We start from the raw sequence: 27,935 nt of genomic DNA on the forward strand, positions 1-27,935 counted from the left end.
CAAGTCAGAGTCATCAAATTGTGCAAGAGGGATGTTGGCAGTTCTGCAGCTATTCAAAAGCTGGCTGAAAGTTTGCCAACATGTCTCCCTCTACAGAAGGGAGATGTATACCTGGGGGCAAGGAAAGGGAGATGTATAGAAATAAACTATAATTGCTGTCTGTCAACAAGATGTGACCCTATGTTAGGCTGAATGATACTTTACCACATCTTTTAAAAAAACTGTATTTTTAAAAACAAATACAAATAAACACTTACCTTTTAACTTTCAGAATAAACTCTTCATGGCTATTGACAAACAAGCAAATTTGAAGAGTGTGCCAAGGGCTGCTGTCCCCTAAGAAAGGGATTTACTCTAAACTTGAGGCAATCCAGAAGAGGGGGCGTGTGTGTCTCCCCCTCCCCCCATTTGTCTAATGTTTACTCACCCACTCTAAGTAGGGCAGTTATCTTCTAGGCTAGTGATCCGCTTCTCACCTTAAATGGCTGTTAGGTACTGCTCTTAATGCAGTGCATTTTACTCCTAAAGAATAAATACACCCTTTCTTCTACTATTAAGGAAGTGGCAAGAGAACCTCAAGCTCACTCTAAGGCCATGTTTACACTAGAGAGCTTACAGTGGCACAGCTGTACCGATGCAGCAGGGCCTCTGTAAGATCGCTCATGCAGCCACTCTCTCCCGTTGATATAATTAAATCACCCCCATGAGCAGCAGTAGCTATGTCGGCAGGAGACGTTCTCCCACCAACATAGCACTGTCCACACTGGGGCTTCTGTCAGTGTAACTATGTGTGTTGTGTTGCTCAGGGTGTAAAAACACAATTATATCTACAAAAATGCTAGTGTAGACATCCATACTGACTGAAGAGTTCTAGGCTATTTTTTCTGCTATAATTGTAGGTATGCAGAATTCCTTTCAGAAGCCGGCTACTGTAAAAGGGTGTAAGTCTTGGCTGGCATATACCAGTTGAAGGAATTGAAGGGCCATATGGATGGAAAGTAACAATAAAAATAACTATGTACAGTTATGTATAATCAGTATCTCTGGTAGTAGACTCATGTAAATTCTGCTTAGCACCAAAGGTATAGTAATCATAACTGCCTCAGTCCTCAGCATCTCCTGGACAAAAACTAACAGGAAATATAGTGACTTTGCAGTGTGGACAGCTTGCTAAAAGAACCAAGCTGAAGAGTTAGGAGCCTGTGGCTGGAGACCACCTTTGTAAAGGCTATAGTGTCTTAACCAGGATGCTGCCACTCCTTTAATTGTGGGTGATTTGAGAGCTTTAACAAAAGTATTTTACACACATTGCTACACTTTTTGGTAAACCAAAGATAGTATCTCAATTTCATAATGTAAATCATTGAAATCCCTGACATTATGGAAATCTCTGAGGTGCTAGGATTGTGCACTGTATAAATGTCTGCACGTTTTTCACCTTTGCTCCTGAGAAATGTTTTGACATAAACCTTTTTTTTGAATCATTTCAGAAATTGGATTTTGTCTTGTTGCATGGAGGAAATTACTATCTTCAGTCTTCAGGGTTTTTTAAAAAAATCAACAGAGCCCAAAAGTGAATGAGTATTGCAAAGCCAATGTCAGTAGAACAGATTGCATCAGCTGGAGTCAACTGGTGTTTTCACTACCTCATCTGAGTTAGGTGATGAAAGAGCAGGGGAAAAATGACTAATTCTCAATCCACTAGTTCAGCGAACTCACAGATTTAGGATATTTGATTTTTATTACCTTTATCAAGATATTCATTAATGCTTTATTTAATTCTTCTGTTTATTAACTTAGAGCTCATTAATGTGGAGCAGAGACTGTTAGTTCCTTACCAGCTTGACAGTTGCCTTGTAAGAGCTCAACTGCAGCATAGCAAGCAGCTTTTGTACTACTAGAAACATGCCTTAATAACAAACAGGAATGGATATGAAAGATCCCTAGTATATCATGACCCTGAAAAAGTTCCTAACTGTCAGGGTGGTTAAACACTGGAATAAATTGCCTAGGGAGGTTGTGGAATCTCCATCTCTGGAGATATTTAAGAGTAGGTTAGACATTTATCTATCAGGGATGGTCTAGACAGTATTTGGTCCTGCCATGCGGGCAGGGGACTGGACTCGATGACCTCTCGAGGTCCCTTCCAGTCCTAGAATCTATGAATCTATGACTGGGAGTGACTTTTGAATTTTAGTTTTAAAATAGTGTATGAAAATTACTGTATAAGTAGGTTTAAAAAGAAATCTAAACCTGGGAAGCAGTGGTAGCTTAGGAGCTTTCTCCATCCTTTTCTACTAGGTTATCAGCCAGTGGGAACAGGGTAGTCCAACAAATTTATGATTCCAACCCCTTATGAGGCTTGGTTCTGACCAAGGTGTTATAGTATTGGCTGAGTCCCTCTTGGGGGACAGTCACCAGATTGTGTTAATTGGACATAACCTTTAGATCCCACATGCATCCAAGACTGCTGGATCAGGGCAGAGTCCAGGCAGTGTCTTGTGTAGGGTACACTCCTAAGTGCAGACTCCTTGGGATGTGAGACTCCAGAGTCCAACTGCCTTAGGTCCTAAAACCAGTGTTAAACCTCCCCGACTTCCTGAATCACTTAGGTATGCTCCCCCAGAATCCCCTCTATAGTTTCCGTCTTCAGGGACATATGGCAGGTAAAGTAAAGGAACACAGACTTTGCACAGGATCTTCTTAAACACATGCACGTTTTACTCTTAGTACAGGAGAGTTACAGATCTATGCAAAATAACAAACATTTGAATGCAATTCCCTCTTCATGTCCTCACCATTGAGTGCCTGGGTTTTGGTCAGTGTCCTTGGAGAAGCCAAAGCCTCTTGTCTCCTTCCCCTACTCCTCCAACTAATGCCTAAAGTTTTTGATAATGAAGTGGCTCTGTTTGCTTGGAGCCTGCTCTTAAAGCATGCTCTCTGACACAGCTTCACAGAGGTGGATTAAGTGCATTAACAGAAAATCCCCTTGTAGATTCTTCCTACATCGACACACTACAGTGCTACATGACTAGATATAAAGCCAGGAACTCTGGAGACTTGCAGGTATGGTTCCAACACCAACCTTAATTCTACGCTGTATTCCAACCACTTGTTAGTTTTAGGCCAGATACCTCCTTACTTTGCCGATCTTTCTTCTTCCAGTCCACAGTCCCACTATGAGCCAGAGACTAACATTTTACAGCTTGAGATCTGACTACTTATTCACCTCCATATTGTATGCTCCAGTTTACCTCAAAGAAGAGATAGGGGAACAAGTATACATCTAGGCCCTGCTTGGCAGCTTCCTAGTGCCACCAACATTTCACTGCTAACTCTTACTTGCCCCACCCCTAATTAGGTCACTTTCAGTTATGATATAAGATGGTGCTTCACCTGCTCCTCTTCCCTTCAATCTGGGTCCTGCATATTGCTGATGGCCCTCTCCAGCATTGGGCCTGATTCTTAGCCTTCGTTGGAGTTCACCTGACCACCTGTACCTATATAGGGTGAAAGGGTGGATTTAGATTAAGTACAACTAAAGTTCATGTTGCTGCAATTCATGTATTACTCTTTTTGGGGAATTCTGTGCCAAAAATTATGTGCACAATATTTTAAAATTCTGCATATTTTATTTGTCAAAATAAAACAATATAATCACACTAGTTCCAATTATTTTTGGTTATTTATTTCAAAATACGTGTCAGTAAGTATGGCTGTAACAATACTGACAACAAAAAAGATTCAGGAGATGTTTTTGACCAATAGATTCCTTACTAGGCATATTACTCAGTTTTGTATTTAATAATTAATTTTAACTACAATACAGAACCATATTCCCTACACCCCTCAGAAGCAGTGCAAAGGCTTGGTGGAGTCAGGGGTAATGGAGGAGCTGGGGAGGAGCCTGGGTGTGAACTTGGAGGGTTGTTGAGTATGGGTGGAAAAAGTATGGAACAGGTTTTATTTTGGCATGGAGGTGGGAAGGGATTGTTAGGGAGCTTCCACCATGCAACCCTGGCTGACCCCTAGCCTCTCCAATTCAGTCAGGTACATCTGCCCCTGTCCCCATGTATCCCTGCACCCCCTTAGCCAGTCCTTCCCCCAAGTGTCTCTGTGCCTCCACTCAGCCATCCCTATTTACCCATCTGGCCCTGTACCCTCTCCCCTGTCCCCCTGTGGCCCACCACCTCCCTCCCCACTGTGGCCCTGTGCCTCCACTCCCATTCAGCCCCTGCCTCAGTCTGTCCTCCACCACTAGCCCTTATAAGCCCCTATCTGTGACCCCCCCCGCAGCCCCATGTTGTCTCCCCATATCCCCTCTCTCCTGACCTGGCCCGACAGGTGCTGTGAAGAAGGCACTGCAGCCCCTTTCTCTTCCCTATGGTAGCTGGGGTTGGCTGGGGATTGGCGGCTCTGTTCTAGTGCCACAGTGCCCTCTGGTGGGCAAAATGCATAACTGCAGCAACTTTCCAGCAGAAGTTATTTTCTGCGGAGAAAAAAAATATGCATGGCACATTAATTATGTGCATGCACAGTGGCGCAAAATTCCCCCAGGATTAATATATGTACGAGAGTACATTTAAATGTGGTATGGCAACTGGTGAAAGTCTCTAGCTTGAAGGTGGATGATGGGCAGAGGCATGGGGCTGATTTATGATTGACGTTAGAAACTTAATTGCAAATTTAGTTTCTAGCATTCTGAAGCAATAACATTCTCTCTTAAAAGATAGTATCTCAAGCTTTATTAGACATAAAATGCCAGCTCTAATGTTTAACAGCTTCCAGTGTCCATTCATTAAGTCAGCGACCATTACAACCAGACCCCACTTGGTTTATCTTTATAAGATTAACAATTTTTCCCTCATTTCACCTAGACTTAAGAATTCATTTCCCACTAAATTACCTTTTTGTTTGGGAGGCATAGCTGCTAAAAGTAAAGATGAACACATCTTGGAATTGTTCACAACTAAAACTATTGTGGAGTAAAACTTTTTGTATTTTCTAGATGGTTAGCTCAAAAGGCAGACTTTCTTGGAGGAAACCAGTGTCCCATTAATTGACAAGCAGTTAATATTAGTTTGTGCAAAAATGCATATCATGAGGTGGATGTTACAATAAAAATACTGCCACAGAAGACTGACCAAAAGGAACCTTTTATTTCTAAGTGAAAGAAGAGATCTTTGTCCAGAAATGACATGGTCAGGTTTGCTAAATGGCATTCATTTACTGTGCAACTTAGAGAAACTTGCATACATCTCATTATTTTTAACCTTGACCAGGTGCAAACTTCATCTTGGACAGTGCTAACTGTGCCATTGTAACTGCATTTTATGATTACCTTTCCTCCTGTGTAGGTGAGATTTGACAAATTTTTTCTTTAAGTTTTTTATGCTAATGATACATTCTCATTGATGAATCTCTTTCAGGAAAGAGGGGATATATTTTGTATATACAGTAAAAGTGTGTGTGATAGGGAACAATATTACTTTCAACTCAGCACTGCCTTCCCTTTAAAGCGTGGATTGGGAAGGAATAACTGATACGTAGTTTTAGTTCTTGGCAGTCATGCTGACAGCTGGTGGAGAGGTGGACCAAGTCAGACAAGAAAAAGAGCATGCCAAGCTCCAACACAGAACACCCACAAAAGCCCTTGTCTTTTATGCATCTGTATATATTATGGATTTTGCAGGACTATGCAGATTACTAATCAGTTTTATGAAATCCCAATTAGCTGCCACATCAGTTTTGCATTTGCTTTAGTTGTGCAATGATTTAGTTATGCTCATGAGCTGTTCACGTTGCCTTGGTGTCATTTTACCCTAGTTCACCTTGATTTGAAAAGAATCATTGAGATTTGAGTCTCATTTCACATGTATTACATTTAACCCAGGCAGTGAAATAAGTAAAAGAATACTTTTCTGTATAAATGTCAATCTCTTAGTGATCTTTGTTTTTGCTTCCTGTTTACAATTTTAATACATTGAGAATCTGAGAATTTACAATGTTAATACATTGAGTGTTCTGTTCAGTGATATACAAAGTTTATGATCTGTCTTCATGTATGAAGCATCATAATCTTTTAAATTTAGTTTTAAAGCATAAGGTGTGTGTGTATGTGTATATATATATATATATATATAGAGAGAGAGAGAGAGAGACATTTAATCACAAGTGGAGTAGAAGACATAACTTCATAACTTATGGCAGTAGCTGCAGAAGTACTTATTATTCAGTAGTTCAAATAAGTTGAAGGAACATTTCCATTTATTCCTCTATGTTCAGAAGTTTAATTCTAGCCAGCGTTTGCAAAGATCTTGGTTCAAGACTGACATCAGGTGTCTTGTTTAAGTTTGGAAATTGGCTCACTTAAGATTATATTATCTGCTGAAGAATAAAGGCATCATAAAACTTGCTCCTATTAGTTATGTGACAGCTAGAGCTGATTGGCAAGGATGGGATAGCTTTGGGTAAGTCTTTCTCAGCAGTCTTGTTACTGGACCTAAACCTGCCAGAAATCATCATCCAGTGGCATTATTGAGAGGTTTTGTCAAGTTTTTACCAAGCCATCATATGACTCAGTTCAGAGGCAGTATCATCTAGTGATCAGAACAAGGGATTGAAAGTGAAGATTCTTCTTTTAGTAGTGTCCCTATGGGTGCTTTACTTTAGATGTATCTATGTCCCTGCACCTTTAATCAGAGAATTTAGGTAAGCAGTGTCCATTCTACCTGCACAGGCACTCTCCCTCTTATGGTCTATCTCGAGGCTACCGGTATCTCTCGTTGCGTAGGTGAACCACCCTCCATTTCTTCTCAACCTCCCTTGGCCTGAGACAGAGCAGTTTACTTACTTACCTCTCTTTATACTTGATAGTGTTTAGTTTATAGTTCTTCTTAGAGTTTCCAATCCTTTTGTATCAGAGGGGTAGCTGTGTTAGTCTGAATCTGTAAAAAGCAACAGAGGGTCCTGTGGCACCTTTGAGACTAACAGAAGTACTGGGAGCATAAGCTTTCGTGGGTAAGAACCTCACTTCTTCAGACTTGCATCTGAAGAAGTGAGGTTCTTACCCACGAAAGCTTATGCTCCCAGTACTTCTGTTAGTCTCAAAGGTGCCACAGGACCCTCTGTTGCTTTTTACAGATTCAGACTAACACAGCTACCCCTCTGATACAAAAGGATTGGAAACTCTAAGAAGAACTATAAACTAAACACTATCAAGTATAAAGAGAGGTAAGTAAGTAAACTGCTCTGTCTCAGGCCAAGGGAGGTTGAGAAGAAATGGAGGGTGGTTCACCTACGCAACGAGAGATACCGGTAGCCTCGAGATAGACCATAAGAGGGAGAGTGCCTGTGCAGGTAGAATGGACACTGCTTACCTAAATTCTCTGATTAAAGGTGCAGGGACATAGATACATCTAAAGTAAAGCACCCATAGGGACACTACTAAAAGAAGAATCTTCACTTTCAATCCCTTGTNTTCGTGGGTAAGAACCTCACTTCTTCAGATGCAAGTCTGAAGAAGTGAGGTTCTTACCCACGAAAGCTTATGCTCCCAGTACTTCTGTTAGTCTCAAAGGTGCCACAGGACCCTCTAATCCTTTTGTAGTAACGCTAAAGCAGTGGCTCTCAACCTTTCCAAATTACTGTACCCCTTTCAAGAGTCTGATTTGTCTTGTACCCCCAAGTTTCACCTCAGTTTAAAAACCACTTGTTTACACAATCAGACATAAAAATACAGAAGTCTCGCAGCACACAGTTATTGAAAAATTGCGTACTTTCTCATTTTTACCATATAATTGTAAAATAAATTGGAATGTAAATATTATACTTGTATTTCAGTGTATAGTATCTAGAGCAGTATAAACAAGTCATTATATGTAACTTTAGTTTATGCTGACTTCACTCATGCTTTTTATGTAGCCTGTTGTAAAACTAGGAAAATATCTAGATGAGTTGATGTACCGCCTTGAAGACCTCTGAGTACCCCGAGGGGTATTCATACCCCTAGTTGAGAACCACTGCTCTAGCTGTGTGCTGATTGGGCTGTGGGTTGAGAGCCACTGGTCTAGAGCTTCTGTTCTTCAATTCTAAAAAAACAAAACCTTGTTTCAACACTTTTTCCTGCCTTTTGTGTGTGTGTGTGTGTGTGTGGAATTGCCCCTATAGGGGCATGCCTGGTTCCCCTGGATTCAAAAGGTGCCTCTCCTTGATGGACAGACTCACTCTGGCTGCCTCGGAGAAGCATACATTCTGCAGAAGTGCACCTTCTGCCAACAACTGAAGGCTAGATTTGGAAAGAACCAGGAGCTAGAGCTGAAACTCCTAATGGAGGATGTCTGTAATGGCATGGCACCCACCTCTTGCGAGCACCCTTTCTGGTCAGGTATGTCTGTGGTCTTTAAACAGTCCTGGCCCTGGTATTAGGCCATACACTTCGGTCTTCCTCTCTGGAGGCAATGGTTTTGCCCTCTTGGTCTGTTCTGGCCCCAACTCTCCAGCTGGACCAGTTCAGTTCCCCTTCCGGGGGTTTATCGCTGTCTGATTGTAGGCCACTTGCCTAGTGGCCTATGGGGGGACCCGGGCCCGCCCACTGCTCCGGGTCCAAGCCCCTGGACACTAAAAATAACAGCCATGTGCCACTGAGTCCCTTTAGCAAAACTGCTTTCAGTTTCCTGGGCCACTTCCCTGTGGTTCCAGCCTTCGCTGATGCTTCACCCTTACCTAAGGGCTCTTCTATGTTTAGGCCCATCAGCGAGCCAGGAGCTCTTCCTTGCTCCCCTGTTCCCTGCCAGCACTGAGTCTGTGGTGCTGCAGTTATCTTTGGCCAGCCAAGAGCACTATCTGCACTCCGTTAGCATCAGCAAGGAACTGTCTGGCTCTGTAGCTTCTTTTTATATGGCCCTCCTGGGCCTTTATTGGGTGCTCCCTGCAGCCTCTCTGTTTGCCTAGCCCTTCACAGTCTTTCTAGGCTGCTCGGATGACTTAGCTCCACTGTTTCTTTCCTGGGACGGGTGTGGCTGGACCCTGAGGCCTCCAGCAGGGGAGCCTCTGAGCCTAGTCCACCCTATCACACCAACCTTAGACTGGTGTCTGACCCCCGGTTCTGAGTATTCTCCAGGTCAATGATTGTCCCTGGAGCCCTCAACCTCCAGAGGGGGAGAATTGCAGAGGAAGTCAGCTGATTTCCCCCGTGCAAAAATCTAGAAAAAGGGCGGCAAGCCCTCAAACTGAGCTCTTGAGCAGCCAGAGGAGATCCCTGATGCATTCGGTCACCTGTGCACCAATGGCTCCGAAACACGGTACCCAGAAAACATAGGGACCACTGGGTGCAGTCTCTGCTGTAATGCCTAAAGACCTGAGGAGCAAAGCCTCTGAAGTGGCTGCACGGCCTGCTGAAGTTAAGAATAGAGACTGTACCATCTCTACAAAATTGGTACTGACAGAAAGGTCCTTGGTACCAAGTGCTTCAAAGCAGCCCTTGTCATAATGCACCTCCCATAAAAGATCATCGGTGCTGACTCATCAGTACTGATGAGTCAGCACCGGCAATCCCTGATGGTACTGATTGCAACAATGGAATTGCACAAGTTCAGTTTCTCCAGGGACCTTGTGATTGTGGAGGAACTGTAGACCCCACTACGCAGTACCCTATGGCCTCTGTATTTAGAGCCCCAGAAAGAAATTTTTGAGGCGCAGGAGGCCAGACTAGAGGTGGAAACTACTCAACCAATGAGCCTTTCTTACTCCTCACCAGATAAGGTGGTGATGCCCCCTCTTCCACTATTAGCTGATGATTTTAAGCTTTTCCAAGATCTCACTAAGAGGGTGGCTGATGCTCTGCAGATTCCCCTATCTGTGGTGAAAGACCCCAAGCAACCACTCCTTGCAACAACAATAGCTGCTATGTACGGACTTTCCACATCCCTTCAGAAGTAGCCTGACTCTCTCCCACAGGAGTTGGGAGAACATCTGACAGGCATTATTGTTCAGGCATGCAGGAGTGAAATCAGGAAGGCCAAATAACACTTGGAGTTGCAGCTAGCAAGGGATGTTAAGAGTAACAAGAAGGGTTTCTTCAGGTATATGAGCAACAAGAAGGAAGTCAAGGAAAGTGTTGGTCCCTTATTGAGTGAGGGAGGCAACCTAGTGACCGAGGATGTGGAAAAAGCTAATGTACTCAATGCTTTTTTTGCCTCTGTTTTCACGAGCAAAGTCAGCTCCCAGAGTACTGCACTGGGCAGCACAGTATGGGGAGGAGGAGACCAGCCCTCTGTGGAGAAAGAAGTGGTTCAGGACTATTTAGAAAAGCTGGACGAGCACAGTCCATGGGGCCAGATGCACTGAATCCGAAGGTACTAAAGGAGTTTGCAGATGTGATTGCAGAGCCATTGGCCATTATCTTTGAAAAGTCATGGCGATCGGGGGAGGTCCTGGATAACTGAAAAAAGGCTAATATAGTGCCCATCTTTAAAAAAGGGAAGGAGGAAGATCTGGGGAATCACAGACCAGTCAGTCTCACCTAAGTCCCTGGAAAAATCATGGAGCAGGTCCTCGAGGAATCAATTCTGAAGCACTTTGAGGAGAGGAAATTGATCAGAAACAGTCAGCATGGATTCACCAAGGGCAAGTCATGCCTGACTAACCTAATTGCCTTCTATGATGAGATAACTGGGTCTGTGGATGAGGGAAAAACAGTGGACGTGTTATTCCTTGACTTTAGCAAAGCTTTCGATGCGGTCTCCCACAGTATTCTTGCCAGCAAGTTAAAGAAGCGTGGGCTGGATGAATGGACTATAAGGTGGATAGAAAGCTGGCTAGATCATCGGGCTCAACGGTTAGTGATCAATGGCTCCATGTCTAGTTGGCAGCTGGTATCAAGTGGAGTTCCCCAAGGGTCGGTCCTGGGGCCGGTTTTGTTCAAGATCTTCATTAATGATTTGTAGGATGGCGTGGACTGCACCCTCAGCAAGTTTGCAGATGATACTAAACTGGTAGGAGTGGTAGATACGCTGGATGGTAAGGATAAGATACAGAAGGACCTAGACAAATTAGAGGATTGGGCCAAAATAAATCTGAGGTTCAAGAAAGACAAGTGCAGAGTCCTGCATTTAGGACAGAAGAATCCCATGCACTGCTACAGACTAGGGACCGAGTGGCTAGGCAGCAGTTCTGCAGAAAAGGACCTAGGGGTTACAGGGTACGAGAAGCTGGATATGAGTCAACAGTGTGTCCTTGCTGCCAAGAAGGCTAACGGCATTTTGGGCTGTATAAGTAGGAGCATTGCCAGCAGATTGAGGGACGTGATCATTCCCCTCTATTCGGCATTGGTGAGGCTTCATCTGGAGTACTGTGTCCAGTTTTGGGCCCCACACTACAAGAAGGATGTGGAAAAATTGGAAAGAGTCCAGTGGAGGGCAACAAAAATGATTAGGGGGGCTGGGGCACATGACTTATGAGGAGAGACTGAGGGAACTGGGATTATTTAGTCTGCAGAAGAGATGAATGAGGGGGGATTTGATAGCTGCTTTCAACTACCTGAAACAGGGTTCCAAAGAGGATGGAGCTAGGCTGTTCTCAGTGGAACCAGGTGACAGAACGTGGAGTAATGGTCTCAAGTTGCAGTGGGGGAGGTTTAGGTTGGATATTAGGGAAAACTTTTTCACTAGGAGGGTGGTGAAGCACTGGAATGGGTTACCTAAGGAGGTGGTGGAATCTCCTTCCTTAGAGGTTTTTAAGGTCAGACTTGACAGAGCCCTGTCTGGGATGATTTAGCTGGGGATTGGTCCTGCTTTGAGCAGGGGGTTGGACTAGATGACCTCCTGAGGTCCCTTCCAACCCTGATATTCTATGATTCTATGACAGGTTGGTCTTGGAGATTATCTCCAAGGGTTACTTTGATCCACTTCACATCCCTCCCTTCTCATGAGAGACTATTAAGTCAGGAAATAGATCATGAGTTATGCCTAGGGGCCATGGTACTAGTCCCTACTCACCTCAAAGGCATGGGGTTTTATTCCAGATATTTCCTGATCCCCAAGAGAAAGAGAGGTTGGAGATCCATACTAGATGTAAGGGCACTAAACAGATATGTGAAGGCACAGAAGTTCAAGATGGTTACACTAGCAGTCATTATTCCATCTCTGGAGCAAAGAGATTGGTTCTTGGCCCTCAGCCTACAAGATGTCTACTCCCACATTTCAGTGTGACCATCCCATGGGAGATTCCACCGATTTACCTTTGGGTGGGACCATTGTCAATACAGAATGCTCCCATTCGGCCTTGTCCACACCCAGGATATTCTCCCAGGTCCTCTCCGTCATAGTGACACCTACAAACATTAGGCATTGTCCAGGTATGGGTAAATAACGACTGCCTTCTCAAGGTTCATTCTTTCGAAGTTGCCTTGCAAGCCACCCAGAGGACCATGCACATATTTGTGCAACTGGGCCTACATCTCAATAAACAGAAACCAACCTTGATCTCCGTACAACGTCTGGAGTTTATTGGGGCTTAACTTGGTGGAATGTAAGAGAGAGCTGTCCTTTTGCTGCACAGATTCAACACCCTGATGAGTCTCAGACAGTCTCAGCCCATCAACACCAGCCAAGAATTGCCTCTAGCTTCTTTGTGATCCCACACGCACTTTTGACATGAGATGTTTACAGATATGCCTCAAATCTGCCTACTCTCCGAACAAGGACAGGCTAAACAAGCTGCTGTTGATGCCCTCCAGGGTCAAATGCTCCCTGCACTGGTGGAGAGAACCATCCAACATCCGTGCAGGCATCCCGTTCATACAACCAACGCCGATTCTAACAGATGCCTCTCTAATAGGCTGGGGAGCCCACCTAAACAACTGCAAGTCCAGGGAAAGTGGGCTCCCACAGAATTGGTACTCCATATCAATCTTTTGGAATTAAGAGCTGTCAGAAATGCCAGTACACACTTTCTCACACAAAAGTCATGACAGACAATATAGTGTGCATGTTTTACATAAATCACCAAAGGGGTACCAGATCACCTTCCCTTTCCGTGGAAGCACTGTAACTTTGAAATTCGTGCATCCGCCACAATGTACTCATTTCAGCCGCTTACCTGCCAGGGGTGACAGCAGACAGGCCATCAGAATTTCTCATACAACCACGAATGGGAGATGAACCCAGCAGTGCTTCATGGCATATTCAATCTATCGGGAGCCCTGACCATAGACCTGTTTGCTACTTACTGCAACAAGAAATGTCTGTTACTGCTCCAGAGCCGGACTGGGGAAACAGTCTCTAGGAGATGTTCTCATTTTCCCATGGGGCAGGGAGCTGCTATACACCTTTCCTCCATTTCCTCTCATGTCAAAGGTGCTGTTAAGGATACAGAAAGACAGAGCAAACGTCATTCTGATTGCCTCCTCTTGGCTGAGGCAAGTGTGGTACCCATACTTTGGATAGCTGACAGTGTGTCCTCCAATTAGTCTTCAGTCCATTCATCACCTGCTCTCCCAAAATGACAGATGGATCCTTCACCTCAACCTTCAGAACCTCCAGCTCTAAGTTTGGCTCCTTCATAGCTCCAAAACTTAAAAAGAAAATGCTCTGAGTAGGTGAAAAACATGTTACTGTGCATTAGGAAATTGACAACTCCTCTCACTTACCCGCAGAAATGGAAATTATTCCAAATTTGGTGCAATTCCAAACAAATAGCTCTGATATCTTCCTACCTCCTTTTGCTCCTATACTATATTCTAGACCTTAAAAGGACTGGTCTCTATCTTAGCTTACTTAAAGTACATCGAACAACCATAATTCAGCCTTACACCATCGGGTGGACGGATGCTGAGTATTTTCCCATCCAACACACACCTTCTTCAAGGGCATGGGAAATGTCTTCCTGCACATTAGACCACCCACTTCAATGTGGGATCTCAATCTGGTTCTGAAAACCGTAGCTAGACCACCCTTTGAACCTATAGCCACTTGTTCTCTCCTACACCTGTGCACATAAGTGCTTGAACTGGGGGTGGTGCTGCCCCCCATCTTGAAGTAGTAACAACAACCCAAATACATGGATTCCGCCTTCACCACCCCCACTATAAAAATTGTTCCCGCACCACTGCCTGTGCGTGAAGGCAGCATTTCTTGAGGGCATGACTCAAAACAATGAATAGGGGAAATAGCGGCATAGATGGTGCAGCCACTGTTCACGGTCTTTTTTTAAAGACAAAATCACCCTGTGGTAACACCCAAAATTCCTTCCCAAGATAATCTTGTCCTTCCCTGTGAACCAGTTCATTCACCTCCCCACTTTTTCCCCAAAACCACATTGTGACAACAGGGAGGCAATACTTCATACACTGATGTTAGGAGATCCTGAGTGTTTTATGTGGACAGGACTAAGGACTTCAGGAAGTCTCCTAAACTCTTCCTTTCATTCATGGAAACACCGAAAGGTTCTTCAATATCTGCTGAAAGACTCTCCAAATTGGTCTCCAGTTGCATTAACCACTGTTCCCATGAGTGTAACCTGCTACCCCAATCAGGAATCTGCACGTACTCCATGAGATCCATTTTTACCTCAGTTGCGTTTGTTAAAGATGTTCTCATCTCAGAAATCTGCAGGGCAGCGACCTGGGCCTCTGCTCATACTTTCGAGAAACACTACATGATCACTCCAGACTCAGCCTCTGATGCCATCTTTGTCTACACAATACTATCGTCTATAATAAACTGCACTCTGAAGTCCCAGCCCTCCATGAGGGATACTGCTGTGAAGTGATCTACAGAGGATCACCCATGGGGACACTACTCAAAGAGGAAGTTACTCACCTTGTGCAGTAACAATGGTTCTTCAAGATGTGTCCCTATGGGTCCCTCCTCCCTTCTACTTTGGAGTTCTTGAGGGGTTCTGCGGTAGAGAGGGAACCGAGGGTGGTTTGCCCATGCAGTGCTAGATAGCCATGAAGGAGGGCTCATGTGCGGGCAGAACAGACACTGCTACCTAAATTCTCTGATTAGAGGCGCGAGGGCGCAGATAAACCCAGAGTGGAGCACCCATAGAGACCTATATCTCAAAGAACCATCGTTATTGCACAAGGTGAGCAACTTCCTTCTCTGGGTTCTATCCCAGACTGTTGGTCAGTATGACTGTTGGCTAGTCAGCATCTCTGTACTTCAGTTCATCCATTGATGATGATAATTTTAACACTCCTCAGACATAGGTGATGCTTAGTTAAAGCTTTTGAATAGAAGATATTATAATGTTGATGGTGCTGTTTAATGGACTCAAGCTTGTACAATACTTGGAGTGATACTCTCCTATTGCCCAGATCTCTAGGACAAGCAAAGTGCTTTCTGAGCTGTTGTCAATTTTGCTTCCTTCCAGACAGGGTGCAATAGAGGACTTGTGGTTGGGTTGAATATCTAGCACAACAGCTCTGTACTGCCAGTCACAGAAAAGGGTTGCTATGCATGTGCTTCCTCAGGAGTAGAGGAAGAAAAGGACCCGAGGGAACAGCAGAACACCTGCTGGTCATTATGGAAGGGGATGGGTCTAGCTGATGTCACCCATGCAAATTATGCCTTGGAAGAATGGGGTAGAGGACTACCCACAAATGTTCTGCTGGGCTTACCTGTTGCCAAGGCTTTTATCTGAATGTGTTGTCTGTTAGCACTTTGATTAGACATCTCTTACTGGGGAGGGGGAAGATAGATTGGATCTGGGCTTTCAGCAACAATTAAATTTTCTAGACAAGCCTGAGTAAGCTGTGTACCAATTCTTAGAGCCTTTCAGATATCATAGCTCAGAGTTTAGTTTGATTTGGTTTTAAGACACAGAATAAATCTTACAAGCTATAGACCACAACTGTATAGTACAAAGGTAGTTATTTTTTGCCAGAAAAGTAAGTAGTAGTTCAATTTGTCAATCAATCCAAAGTATGCTGTGTAGTAAAATAAACTACAGTATGATTCCTTGTTGCTGGAAAGCACAATTTGATTTAACTTTAGGAGGCAGGTTGCCTCTGTAATACTTCAAGATGTATGTATGTTGTTTTTTAAAGCTTGTTAGCTGGTACTAGGGTCTAGCAAGTGAATTTGCAAATAAATCCTTGACTTGCATATGATCTAGTTTGCCATTTTTGCACCAATTGCAGTCCTATAAAACCAAAAGATTTCAAAAATGTCAAGGTGTGTTTTTTTTTACTATGGATACACAAAAGGGAAAAGAGTACTCTTGTGTACTCTTGACATCCTGGTTTAATGGCGGCATTCATGAGATTTGTAAAGCAAAAATTCATAGTTCCTTAATACTGAATATTTTTGCTTTTCAGAGACTGTATCCTTAAAAGGACTCCATAACAAGTTTTGTTTGGGGGTTATCTGTAGTATATTACTTTTAGTGGTTAAATGTGCTTTTTAAACTTTGTTTTCTGATATAGTATTGGAAACTTAAAGCTCAGTCCTATTTGCTAACTGAAGTTTCTTTCAATTTCTGCAACTTATGTTTGACTTTCGTTTGATTTATACAATGCCCTTTGTAAGCCCTTCTTACCCCCACGTTAGCTCTTGGTAGGTTAGAGGGGCCATACTTTCCTCTCCTTCTGGCCCATAAAATATTGCCCTTTCTGATTGGTTTTTTTCCTCCTCCCTTTTCAATCTTCCTGAAATGCTACATACCTCCTAATTTTCCATGTTCCTAAGATTTCAGGAATCATTACTGCCTGCTTGATTCCTGATTTGCAGGGTGCTTTGGTGTTTGTTAGTTGCTTGATTTGTTGATATCCTTGGTGGTAGACAGTTGGCAGATACTGACTTGGACTTCCTGCCCCAGACTCAGAACTTGCCTTTGTCTTTTAAAAGACTGTTCTAATTACTTGTTAGCATTGTATTGTTTAATATGGAAAACATATTTGATATCAAGCATTGCAACCTTAACTGTTCGTTCTTCTTGTTACAGACCGACACAAGTATTGGCCTCAGCTCATATCAACAGAAAAGGTAAGGTGTGTTCCAGAATAAGATGTTCGCTTTTAATAAATTCCCCACTGGGGAATTTGTGATTCTTGATGTCAAAAAAATAGACTGTTTTTGTGCAAGTCACTGTTAGAAGTAAGATGGCTTAAATCCAAATATTGTAATCTTTCATTTAGCAATCTGGGCCAATTTCATGTCTGTTATATATGTCAATGATAAACATTTTAGTTGGCTAATGTTTAAATACTAAACATTGTAATGTGTAGTAAACCTCCTGTTATTGAGCATCTCCCTTCATGTATTTGGAACAAGTGAGAAGGAAAGAACACCGTTTCTTACCCATGAAAAACAATTCAGTTCAGTCAGTTTTCTGTTGTGTAAGTGAACACCTCTGCCATTAGGAGATTCCCATGTATGTAACTCACAGAGGAAGAAAAGAGCAGCACCTCATAATAGTCTCATTAAAACGGAAAATTTAGGCTGAATATCTTGGCGAATGTCTTAACAATTAGATTTCTTAGCTTGGGGAATAAAAGTGATGGAAGCCCAGTAGCTTAGGACTCTTGCAGCTACACTGAACAAAAGACGAATGTACATCAGTGAACAATCCTCCACAGCAGAGATGGGGCTTAACTGATTCTGCCTGTAGATTGTGTGTTCTGTTAAAGGTGACCTAACAGGTAAAAGAGGTTTAGTCCCCTTTTTGCTGTTGTATGATGATTAAAAGCCTGAAAAACTTTTTAGAAGTTTCTTCTTATCTGTCCTGCTGTTTAAAGACTCTATGGGTTACTTGAGAACTTTGTATAACTATGACATCAGAGAATCAAAGCAAGTGAAATGTGATTAATTGCAAAAAGTGGCTTATTCAAGCTGTTACATTTTAATACTTATCTAACTCTTGGGAAACATTCAAGAGGAAAAAGGTGGTGTTAAAGATTCAGCACCACTGCCCCTTCCATTAAAGGCAGAGAAAGTAGAGTCCAACCATCTTTGACTTTTGGTGATTTTTTTCCAGTAAAACCAGAATGATATCCTTTAAAAGGTTGAAGAAGTAATAAAAAAGGAGTGTAGGACTTTTTGGGTGGGGTTGGGGAATTACTTGTAGGATTTTTTTTCATGTATTATGCCTTTTGTTTCTTTATGATCCTTTTTTATATATGTATATTTGACTTTAGAATGGTGGACAATATAAATCCAGAAAAGGGCCGTGCACACAGTATTAAATACACTCTATAAAGCTTCCAAAAAGGGGAAGTGCATGATATAATCTTGTTTTAAATAGTGTTGATAAAAACTTTACATATATTTTGCTGTACAAAATTACCATAGCAATTGCCACACATCTGGGTTGTGAGATGTAGCATTGCATTGTTCTGACTCACAAGTTCTATTCTTTTAAAGAATCTTATATGCATGTGTTGTCCATCTTTATATTTTAAAAGTTGCATCTTTGAAGCTACAAGGAAAACTTTGGTTTGGTCTGGGGAACAAATGGGGTGTCTGTAATAGGACTTTTCTCTTGCATGGTGTCACATTTATTCCTAAATCTCAGGGAGAACCCAGAAAATAAAAATGTACAGTGCAGGTAATTACATAATCATTTACAAATGCCTATGGGTAGGTCTGCTGTCAGCTTTCCCCCTTTACCTGCCCTGGTCCACAGCCAACCCACTGCTGGGACCTCGCCATCCTCTCCCTCGAATGGGGATTTAAGATGATTATAAAGGGGGGATTGATTCCCAGCCATACCAGTCATAGAAGCCTCAAACCCCACTGTTTCTTCTCCTTTAAGGAATATCTCATTTAAATCCTTTACCAATCCATTTTATCTGATTACCCTGTCCCTTCCCTATGGAATACCTGCACTGGACATCCCAGCGAAGCGCCAGCAATTAACTTGGCTGCCTCCCATACCTAGCCGGATTCCCAGACATCTACTAATGCCCTTTTTAGTATTGACCAAAAGCGTGTCAGTTCCCAAATCTGGCAGGTAGACCCCGTACCCCCCTAAATTATTCTGGTGCCCATGTGCTATGTCCAGATGAGAAATTACTGATACCCCCTTCTCCCAATGCCATGTATGAATTTGGCCATCTCCCTGTTCACATCCCTCCTAGCCTTGTTGATGCAAGGGGGCTTCACTGCTTCCCACCACACCCTGCATTGCAACATGTCCAATGAAATAATTTTTATTCCTAGAAGAAGTTCCAGGATCCACCTGAAGTCCCTCTTAGCTCTGAGCATTAAGTCCACTCCTTTACACATTCCAAATCTGGGAACAATGTATGCCCTCGCATCCTCTGCAGAGCAGGAGCTGGTCCCATAACATGCCTCTCCTCCCATGCTAGCTCAGGACTGCTTCACCACTGAGGCCCAGCTGTGAATCTCCAGACAACTTGGAAGCATGCCTATGTGCCCAGTAACCAATAGTGTGCCTGCAGAGCCACACCACCATCTGCCTGGCCCATCTGCCAGCATCTGGAATGCAAATACAAAGGAAAATTGACATTGATTCTCCACCTGGGATCTCATGTACGTTCTGTATGCTTCAGAATGTCAGCGCCCAATTGCCTGAATTGCTGTAGCTCCGAGGCCCATCTGGACCACTGCTGGTGCCGCCCTGATCCTGAATGAGTGGGAACCAAATTCGCGTGCTGGAAGCCTCAACCTCATCAGTCCTTATCTTAAAACTTGAACAAACCAGTATATTGTGAGGGGACTCTCGTCATGTGAACCAAGGAGGACCTGTCCATCCCTGGCCTTATTACTATGTATGCCCTCACACCCACCATAGGGCAGATTCACCCTCCTGTAGAATAATAGGTTCACCCTGCCCGCCTTGATCCATCTTCATCCTCCTCAACATTAATATCACTGATCATGCCTCCCAACATATAGCCCTCAGATCCAAAACCCTTCCAGAAGAATCCCTACAGGACCCAGGTACTTTTTCGTATATCTTAAAAACTCCAAAAAACACTACCAGAAATGCCTTCTTGAACAAGGCCATCTCTTGTCCACAGAGATATGTTGGCTCTAGGATCCACGCCAGATCCCTAAGTATTATTAATAGTGATGGGACAACATGTATTCTGTCTAGAGTTGGTGCGTCAAGATTACCTGGCTAGAAACCTCCGAACTAAAATCCCATGACAAGAACTTTGGTAACCATTCAGCTACTGACAAATGTAAGAACCAAGGCAAGTGGAGATGGTTGATGAAGCTGGTTGCTAGCACCATGTGCTGCAGCACCCATTCCCATGTAATGGGTCATATCAGTGCCAGGCCCTCCTGCTCCTGAAATAGCACAAAATCATTAAAACTTCTCTCATAGCTCCATAATGTTCGCAGAACCACTGATCTGACAGCCATCATGTGCCAAGGTTCCTTAGTACCTGCAATTAAAATGTCATCTAAGTAATGCACTACCTGCCATAAACCAGTTTCCCACATCACTGCCCAGGGTAACATTGTACTAAATTTCTCCAATGCTGAACAGGATATTGCCCAATCCCCTGGGCGTAGCTTTATCAAATTGTCCTTTGAAAGAGAAATCCAAAAGGTTAAAGTCAGAAGGGTTCACCGTCAGCAATTGAAAAGCAGACAATATCACACTTGGCCATCAGTGGCCCTGGGCCACAATACCTAACCATGCACACAGTCTTTTCAGCGGAGGAGTAGTGCATGGAACACAAGGCCTGATCTATTCCATCGTTAACTGAGCCACTCAGTCGTTCTGATAGGTGGTGAATTAAGCAATATCACCTGTCTTAGGGACCAAGCCTAGGGGAGACGTTCGCATTGTCTATATATGTAAAGGGTTGAATGGCCCTGCTACTCTATTCTTTAATTGTTGTGCAATCTTTTTCTTTCCACGTGGGATCCATTCCCATTAAGGACTTCAGATTTTTGGTATCACATGACTTCTTTCACTGGTAAAGGAGATGATAAACCCTGCAGTAACCCCCCCCCCCCCCCCACAAAAATGCCCTATCTGCCTTGTTTAGGGTAATCCCAAAGGAGCATCCTTATCAACCTCCATCTTAGCCAGAGATTGTGCTCTTGTCCAGCCCCCATATTCAGCTTGCCCCCCACCCCTTCCTGTACGTTAGTCCCTATACCCTGCTCCTGCCCCCAGGGATCTTCAGGCACCACCTGACTTATCCCACATTCTGTTTCCTCACTGCAGCCTTCCCCAGTTGCTGTGGCAATTGCGGGCTGTATAGGCCCCAAAGTATATTTTGCAAGCATGCTGAAATTTCCAGATGCTACGAAACACGTGCTTTCATTAAAATGTCATCATAAGATTCAGGCCTCTGGCGGGCATGCTGTGGAATGAATGGGCCACTGTCAGTGTGGAAAACCCCCAAGCCTCGTGGCGTCATCCATTCTAATCATATCATAAGATATGGACTGTCCCACCGGATTCCAGTTTCTGTCGCCACCCTCCACCCAGTCATAGTTAAACCAAGCCGTTGTCCTTAAAATAGTACGGTTTGATTTCTCCTGACCTCTTGTGAGGGAATGAGGGGTAAATGACCACCCTTCTCTCCCTTAATTCCTCCCTAGAGGAAAAATGGGCAAGTTCCCTGAATCCCAACAAATTCCCCCTATAGATACCCATGCAGCATGGGTCAGAAGGGACTCACTTTCACACCCTGCCCCTGCAATCTCCACCTGGTGCTGGTCACACTCATTCCTGACAGCTTTGTTGCTCTCCAGTCCTGCAATCGTTCATAGTGTTATGCTGTCTGGAGTGGCTCGCTGCCTTGAGTGCCAACCTCAGTGTAGATTGTCAAAAATCAGGGCAGAAACCCAAACTGGTTGTGTGTTCTATAGTTAGATTTCACCAACTCAGTAACAAGTGTGAACTCCTAAAGCACTAAAACAGTCTTACCATGGAGTCACAACAGATAGTCTTCTTCCCCCCCCCCCCCCACTTTGGGCATTCCAGTCTATGTGACAGACAGTCACTTTACACCAAAAATCAGAATAATATTTCGGTTACTCCCAGTCCCAGAGACCCAGCCACTTAACCCAACTCAATTGTATTCAGATCTCAAAGCAAAGACAATGCTTGTAGCCAATCCTGTAATAAAATAACCAAAGATTTATTAATTAAGAAAAGAAATAATTATTTACAAGGTTAAAACTGGAGACACACATCCACAAATAAGTTAGTTTTAGATTTTAAAAGATAATAGAAACTTTTATAATCGGTTCTATATGTCCTGTAGGGCAGACCCATGCCAGTCAGCATGGGCATCTCTTATGTTTAGGAATCTTTGCCTCTCAGAGTCCAGACAGCATACAGATCCCAGTTTCTCCTTGTCCATGGATTGTTAGCCCCTTCAGCCCAGAAACCAAGCTGATGGCATTAGTTCATGCACAGATCTCCTCCTCTTGGAGGGAGTGAGGCATGCAATCAGCAAGGTTTCTGTCCTGTGACACTACACAATGCCTTCTTTGCCTTCAGTGGGTCATCTTGTGTGCAGGATGAGCACTTTACCCTAATTAATGCCTCTTTTCCTGTTTAGTGTGTTACACTGACAGAGGTTTAAAGTGCAAACACACAGTATAACTTTATACCATGGGATACAGATGATATAAGTAGGATTAATATGTGCAGCATTCTATAAGCATTCCATAAAATCTAAGCACATTCTTATAACACTGATATCTAACTATACTAGGTGAGCCAGACTGGTTTCCAGCTATGCATTTGTCAGTGTTTAGTGAGGTCTTGGGCCTTGGCATGAGCTGGCTCCTGGTATGCCAGCATCACGCATGTCCTGGCTCTGGACAACCCACTACACTTAGTAAGCTTCTCAGTGCTGCAGAAACAACTTCAGAAGCAACTACCTGGATGATTTGAATCAATTCTCTGTTAGCTCCCCCACACCCAAATGCAGCTAGTTCCCCACTGGGAGTGTTTGCTTCTCCAGGATTTACTTTACTTCCCAATGGAGGGGAATCCATTTGGTATTTATTTATTTATTTATTTGTATTTTTTAAAAAGGGCCTTAAAGTCACCAAATGAGCTGATTACTAATGGCAAGGTTGTGAAAATGTTTACCACATAAAGAATCAGCAATAGCCTATTCTACAGTTTTTAGCGTGTGAATCCTGATAGTGCTGGCTGCCTATGTGGTAACCATTGTGACAAAAGTTTTACTAAAAATCCTGAGGTATAGTGGCAAGAAAAGAATGGTGCATGAATTTTTGTGTGCATGCAGTTTTTAATGCCTTTTAAACAACCTGAGGCTAGGTCTACACTACCCGCCTGAATCGGCGGGTAGAAATCGACCTCTCGGGGATCGATTTATCGCGTCCTGTCGGGACGCGACAATCGATCCCCGAATCGACGCTCTTACTCCACCAGCGGAGGTGGGAGTAAGCGCCGTCGACAGGAAGCCGCAGAGGTCAATTTTGCCGCCGTCCTCACAGCGGGGTAAGTCGGCTGCGATACGTCGAATTCAGCTATGCTATTCACGTAGCTGAATTTGCATATCTTAAATCGACTCCCCCCCTGTAGTGTAGATGTAGCCTAAGAATGGGCTAAGAGGCATTGGAAGTAAAGGATATAATGCACAGTTGTGGACAGGTGGTGCACAAGTTCCTCAAGCAGCACTGCCAGTGCACTTCAGTCTTGACCTTACACCCCCTCTTCTCAATTTTTTGCCTCTTGAGTATTCATTAATAAGGCTATGATTTAATCACAGGTATTTTTAATAAAAGTAATGGACAGGTTACGGGCAATAAACAAAAATTCATGGCCCATGACCTATCCATGACTTATACTATAAATACCCCTGACTAAACCTTGCTGGGGGAGGGCCCTGCTGGTGGTGGAGGGTGCCCCAGGGAGCCGCTGCTGGGGGGGAAGGTGTGGCAGCACCAGCTGCTGGGGGCTGCTGAGAAACGGCTGCTCTGGCCACCCCCAGGACCGCTGCTCAGGTGGTCCCCGGGGCCAGCCGCACCTGTGACTGTTGGGGCCGCACCTACAGTGGCCGGTGCAGCTGGCTGCCCACGGGACCAGTCGCCCCAAGACCCGCCGGTGCAGCTGGCTGCCTGGGCAGTCCTGGGTTCAGCCACGCTGGCCGCCGCAGAAGTCAGGGAGGTTGTGGAAAGTCATAGATTCATAGATTCTAGGATTGGAAGGGACCTCGAGAGGTCATGGAGTCCAGTCCCCTGCCCACATGCAGGACCAAATACTGTCTAGACCATCCCTGATAGACCTTTATCTAATGGAGTCCATGACTTCTGCAACCTCTGTGACAGACGGAGCCCTATTCATTAACTAGTGTGCAGTACCGAGGAAGCCATCCTGATTCCTTTTCACACAGTGCTCCACAAACTTTCCAATAGGTCCATATCTCATGAAAATTGAAAGTTGTAAATTGTCCTTAATAATGAAAATTCAAATTCCAGTATTCACATTCCTGGTTTGCTTCAGCGCACTGTTTTTGATAATACAACTGCCATGCTGTTAACATCAGTACTGAGATAGTAGAAAGCAAACAGAGCAACTGCAGTTTAGAGTGGGTCATGCTGATGCTGTCTGAGTAACAGAGGTACATGCTGTATTAGGTGGGTTCTCCAGCTGTGACTTGTAGGACAAGTGTACACAGTGAGTTGTTGGCTTCTGACTTCCCACCAGAGACATGTTGTATGCTGGTTTCTTTTTTTAATAGATCACAAATTTTGTCCTATTACTCTAACCTGAGTGCTTAAACTGCATCTTAATTTATATTTAGGCACCCGAGTGGTGTGACTTTAAAGGGCTAGTTACTAAAGCTCCTATTTGATTTCAGTGGAAGACATTAGCGCTCTGACCACTTAGGTACCTAACTATGGATTTAGGTGTCTAAATTCAAGTATCCAGATTTGAAAATTTCAGTTAACTGTTTGTGTATCTTAAGTGTCCTGTTTAACTTCTTATTTGAAAATGTTCTTTCAAAATGTTTTAGATATGAATAGATAGAAAGTCTGATTACTAAATAGGACTTCCTTTGTAAATTTAAATATGCTTAGGGCAAAGAGACAGCATTCAAGAAAAACCAGCAGCATGCAGAAATGTTCTTACCCTGACACAGCCAGAATTCTTGCTTGATGCTTCCTCTTACACATTTTAGACACTATATTGAGAACTGCAATAATAAGCATTATTTTCTTTTAGAAATTATGCCAAAAAAACAGGAAGTATATTTGAATAACGTTTCATGCTCCTTCATGCAGTATTAGGGCAGAGACTTGAATGCTGCATTTCAATTTAAAAGCCAATTATTTGCATTGGTACTGTAAAGTTAAAGCCATCAAATAACTTTACTTTAACCCCTTAATTTGCCGTTCTTTACCAAGGGTCTATATTAGACCAAGGTTTCTCAACCCATCAGTCATGACTAAGGCTATGTGTTAGTCACGGGTATTTTTAGTAAAAATCACAGACTGGTCACTGGCAGTAAACAAAAATTCACAGCCCATAACCTGTCCATGATTTTTACTAAAGATACCCGTGACTAAAACTTGTGGGGGGGGGGGGGGGGGAGGGGGGTCCCGGGGGGTGGGGGGGGGGGTGTCGCACGACCCTGCAGTGGGGAGAGAGGGTTGGCAGGGCCGGTAGGCTCCCTACTTGGCTCCGCGCCTCCCCCCAGCAGCAGCAGAAGAGTTTGGGTGTGGGAAGGGGCAGAGGGTTGGGGCATGAGGTGGGCTCTGGGCAACATTTACCTGGGGGCTCCCTGGAAGCGGCGACATCCCTCTCCTCAGCTGCTAGGTGGAGGCATGGTCGGGCAGCTCTGCGTGCTGCCTCTGCCCAGAGCACTGGCTTCACAGCTCCTGCAGGCAGAGGCAGCATCATGATGAAGGGGCAGCTGGGGGAAGGGGGGGCTAGCCCCCCAAATTTGAGTGAATGATGCTGCAATCCCCTTCATCAGATACCAGTGCCGTTCTCACAGATTTGGTCTGACCAGCCAGCCAAAACTGAGCAGCACTGCAACATAACATCTGGAGCGAGGAGCCATGCTCAGCCATCCCCAGGGGACAGGAGCTTGCTGCTGTGGTACACACAGTGCACTTAAATACTTATTACATAAACATGTGTGTTCTATATTGTGGTTAAGAAATATTTAGTAAGCTAGATTTTTTTTTTTTTTTGCACTAAAGTTATTTATTGGGTCGTAACTGGCCATCAATGTTTACAAATGGGTCCTTATCCCAAAAAGGTAGAGAACCACTGTATTAGACCGATCTATTTTGACCTTGTCTCACTGCATAACATAAATCTTTTCATTCCAATCTAATAATTTGATGATGCAGAAAACAACTGATGCAACAGATTTAAACACAAGTTTCATGTATATTTCATCAGTTTCTGTATATAATGTTCACAGAAGAAAATATCCTTGGCCGAGATAATTGCTAAGATCCAGAATCTTGTGATGTTATGGGTGCTTTCACGCCCATTGAAAACAATGGGATTTGAGAGTATTCAGTATCAAGATCCAGACCCTAAATTTGACTAGATTTACTGAAACTGAAAAATTTCTTCAAAGTTTTGCAGATAGTCACAGTTCAAACTCATTCCTCCACTCCATTCTCTCCACCACCCTAGTAAACAATTGAGAAGAGTTTTTCAAGCTAAACTCATAAAAAAACTACCACTGCATTAAAAATAAAGGTTTGTTCATTCAGTGCTATGCTATTGCTATTATTCTGATCTCTTGATCCTGGCTGGAGTAGTTACTCATTTCTTTCGCTCATCTGTAAACGTAAAGCAGTACAGCACAAAAACCACTGTCAGCCAGTCAGAGAACTTCATATTTTGTTTACAGAAAAAGTTGACGAGATTCCTCCACTCAAGGTTTTCTTACCTCAGACTCTCAGCGCTGCGTTCAGAGAGCAGCCGTCTCCCAGGCAGTCTTTTTTTTTTTTCTTTTTTTTTTTTAATGGCTGCTTGAATTACCTGTGTGAGCTTCATTAACTGCTCACTTGCCAGGGATTAGGTAGAACAGTGCACCCTGTCATAATTAAATTCTTAAAGTCTCTTTGAATTTGAGCTTGAAACACATTCTTGCCTGGCATGTCAATTTATACAAAATGCATTTAGTTGGGTACACTTGAATTTTAAAAATAAAATTAATTTATTTTTTTTGGCATTTATTGTGTAATATTACCTCAGACTGTTTAAATGGGCATGTGTGGTAGTAATGTTTTACATATGCAGTGTTGAGAAATATACTCAACTAAGCCATTAGCTTCTTTTAGTACCATATGTTTTTAGTATGGCAACAATTTCAGCGGGAGTTTGTGGGCTGACACTTACACTGTCATGGTTTTAATAACAGTTATCTTGTGAACCATTAAGTATGGAATCCTTAATACACAAAATTCTATCAGTTTAGTGCTACAATTGTCAATGAAAATTCTTGAGTCAAGTCACAACCTTCAGAAATAATTGAATGTTTGTGTGCATGTAAGAACCATCTTTATGAAAGTGCAACTAAATGTGTAAAATTAAATTTAGTACTGTCTGATTTTTTTAAAATATTTTTAAAGCAATAAAATTAAAGGATACTCTTAAAGCTTCAGCATATCCTTGACTCACTCTGTACTGCTTATTGCATGCAGTTGAATGTAATGGACCTATTTTGCCATTCCAGGAAGAATGGCATAATAGATTTAAATCCAGAGTAGACTCTTTAAATGTAAATGTATGTGTTTTGTGGGGTTTGTCAGCCCTTAATGTTGGCGCACAAGGCTTGCTTGTATTTATATAGATATATTGATTTAAAGAAGCAATTCTGGTACACTATTTTTTTAGATTTACTCTTGGTCATATTAGACATGATCTGAATACAGTGAAGTCTAGAATCTTCACATAATATTCAGACGCCTTAGGACACACATCTTCAGTGCCTTTAATCTGCTCTAGCAGCACATAGGGGTCCAAAAGCTATATTAACAGAAGAGAGG

The 27,935-nt window shown here is 43.3% G+C and overlaps 1 protein-coding gene across 2 annotated transcripts in view; it reads left to right on the forward strand.

Moving 5' to 3' along the window:
• Positions 1–27,935, forward strand: part of TMEM131 (transmembrane protein 131) — a 169,095-nt gene that overhangs the window by 30,516 nt on the left and 110,644 nt on the right. For both annotated transcript variants that reach the window (XM_034757930.1, XM_034757929.1), the window contains exon 3: positions 16,948–16,988. In XM_034757930.1, the coding sequence (XP_034613821.1) occupies positions 16,948–16,988 (41 nt within the window). The remainder of the gene's footprint in view (positions 1–16,947; positions 16,989–27,935) is intronic.

Source organism: Trachemys scripta, chromosome 1, assembly GCF_013100865.1.
Source record: "Trachemys scripta elegans isolate TJP31775 chromosome 1, CAS_Tse_1.0, whole genome shotgun sequence".
Taxonomy (NCBI): Eukaryota; Metazoa; Chordata; order Testudines; family Emydidae; genus Trachemys; species Trachemys scripta.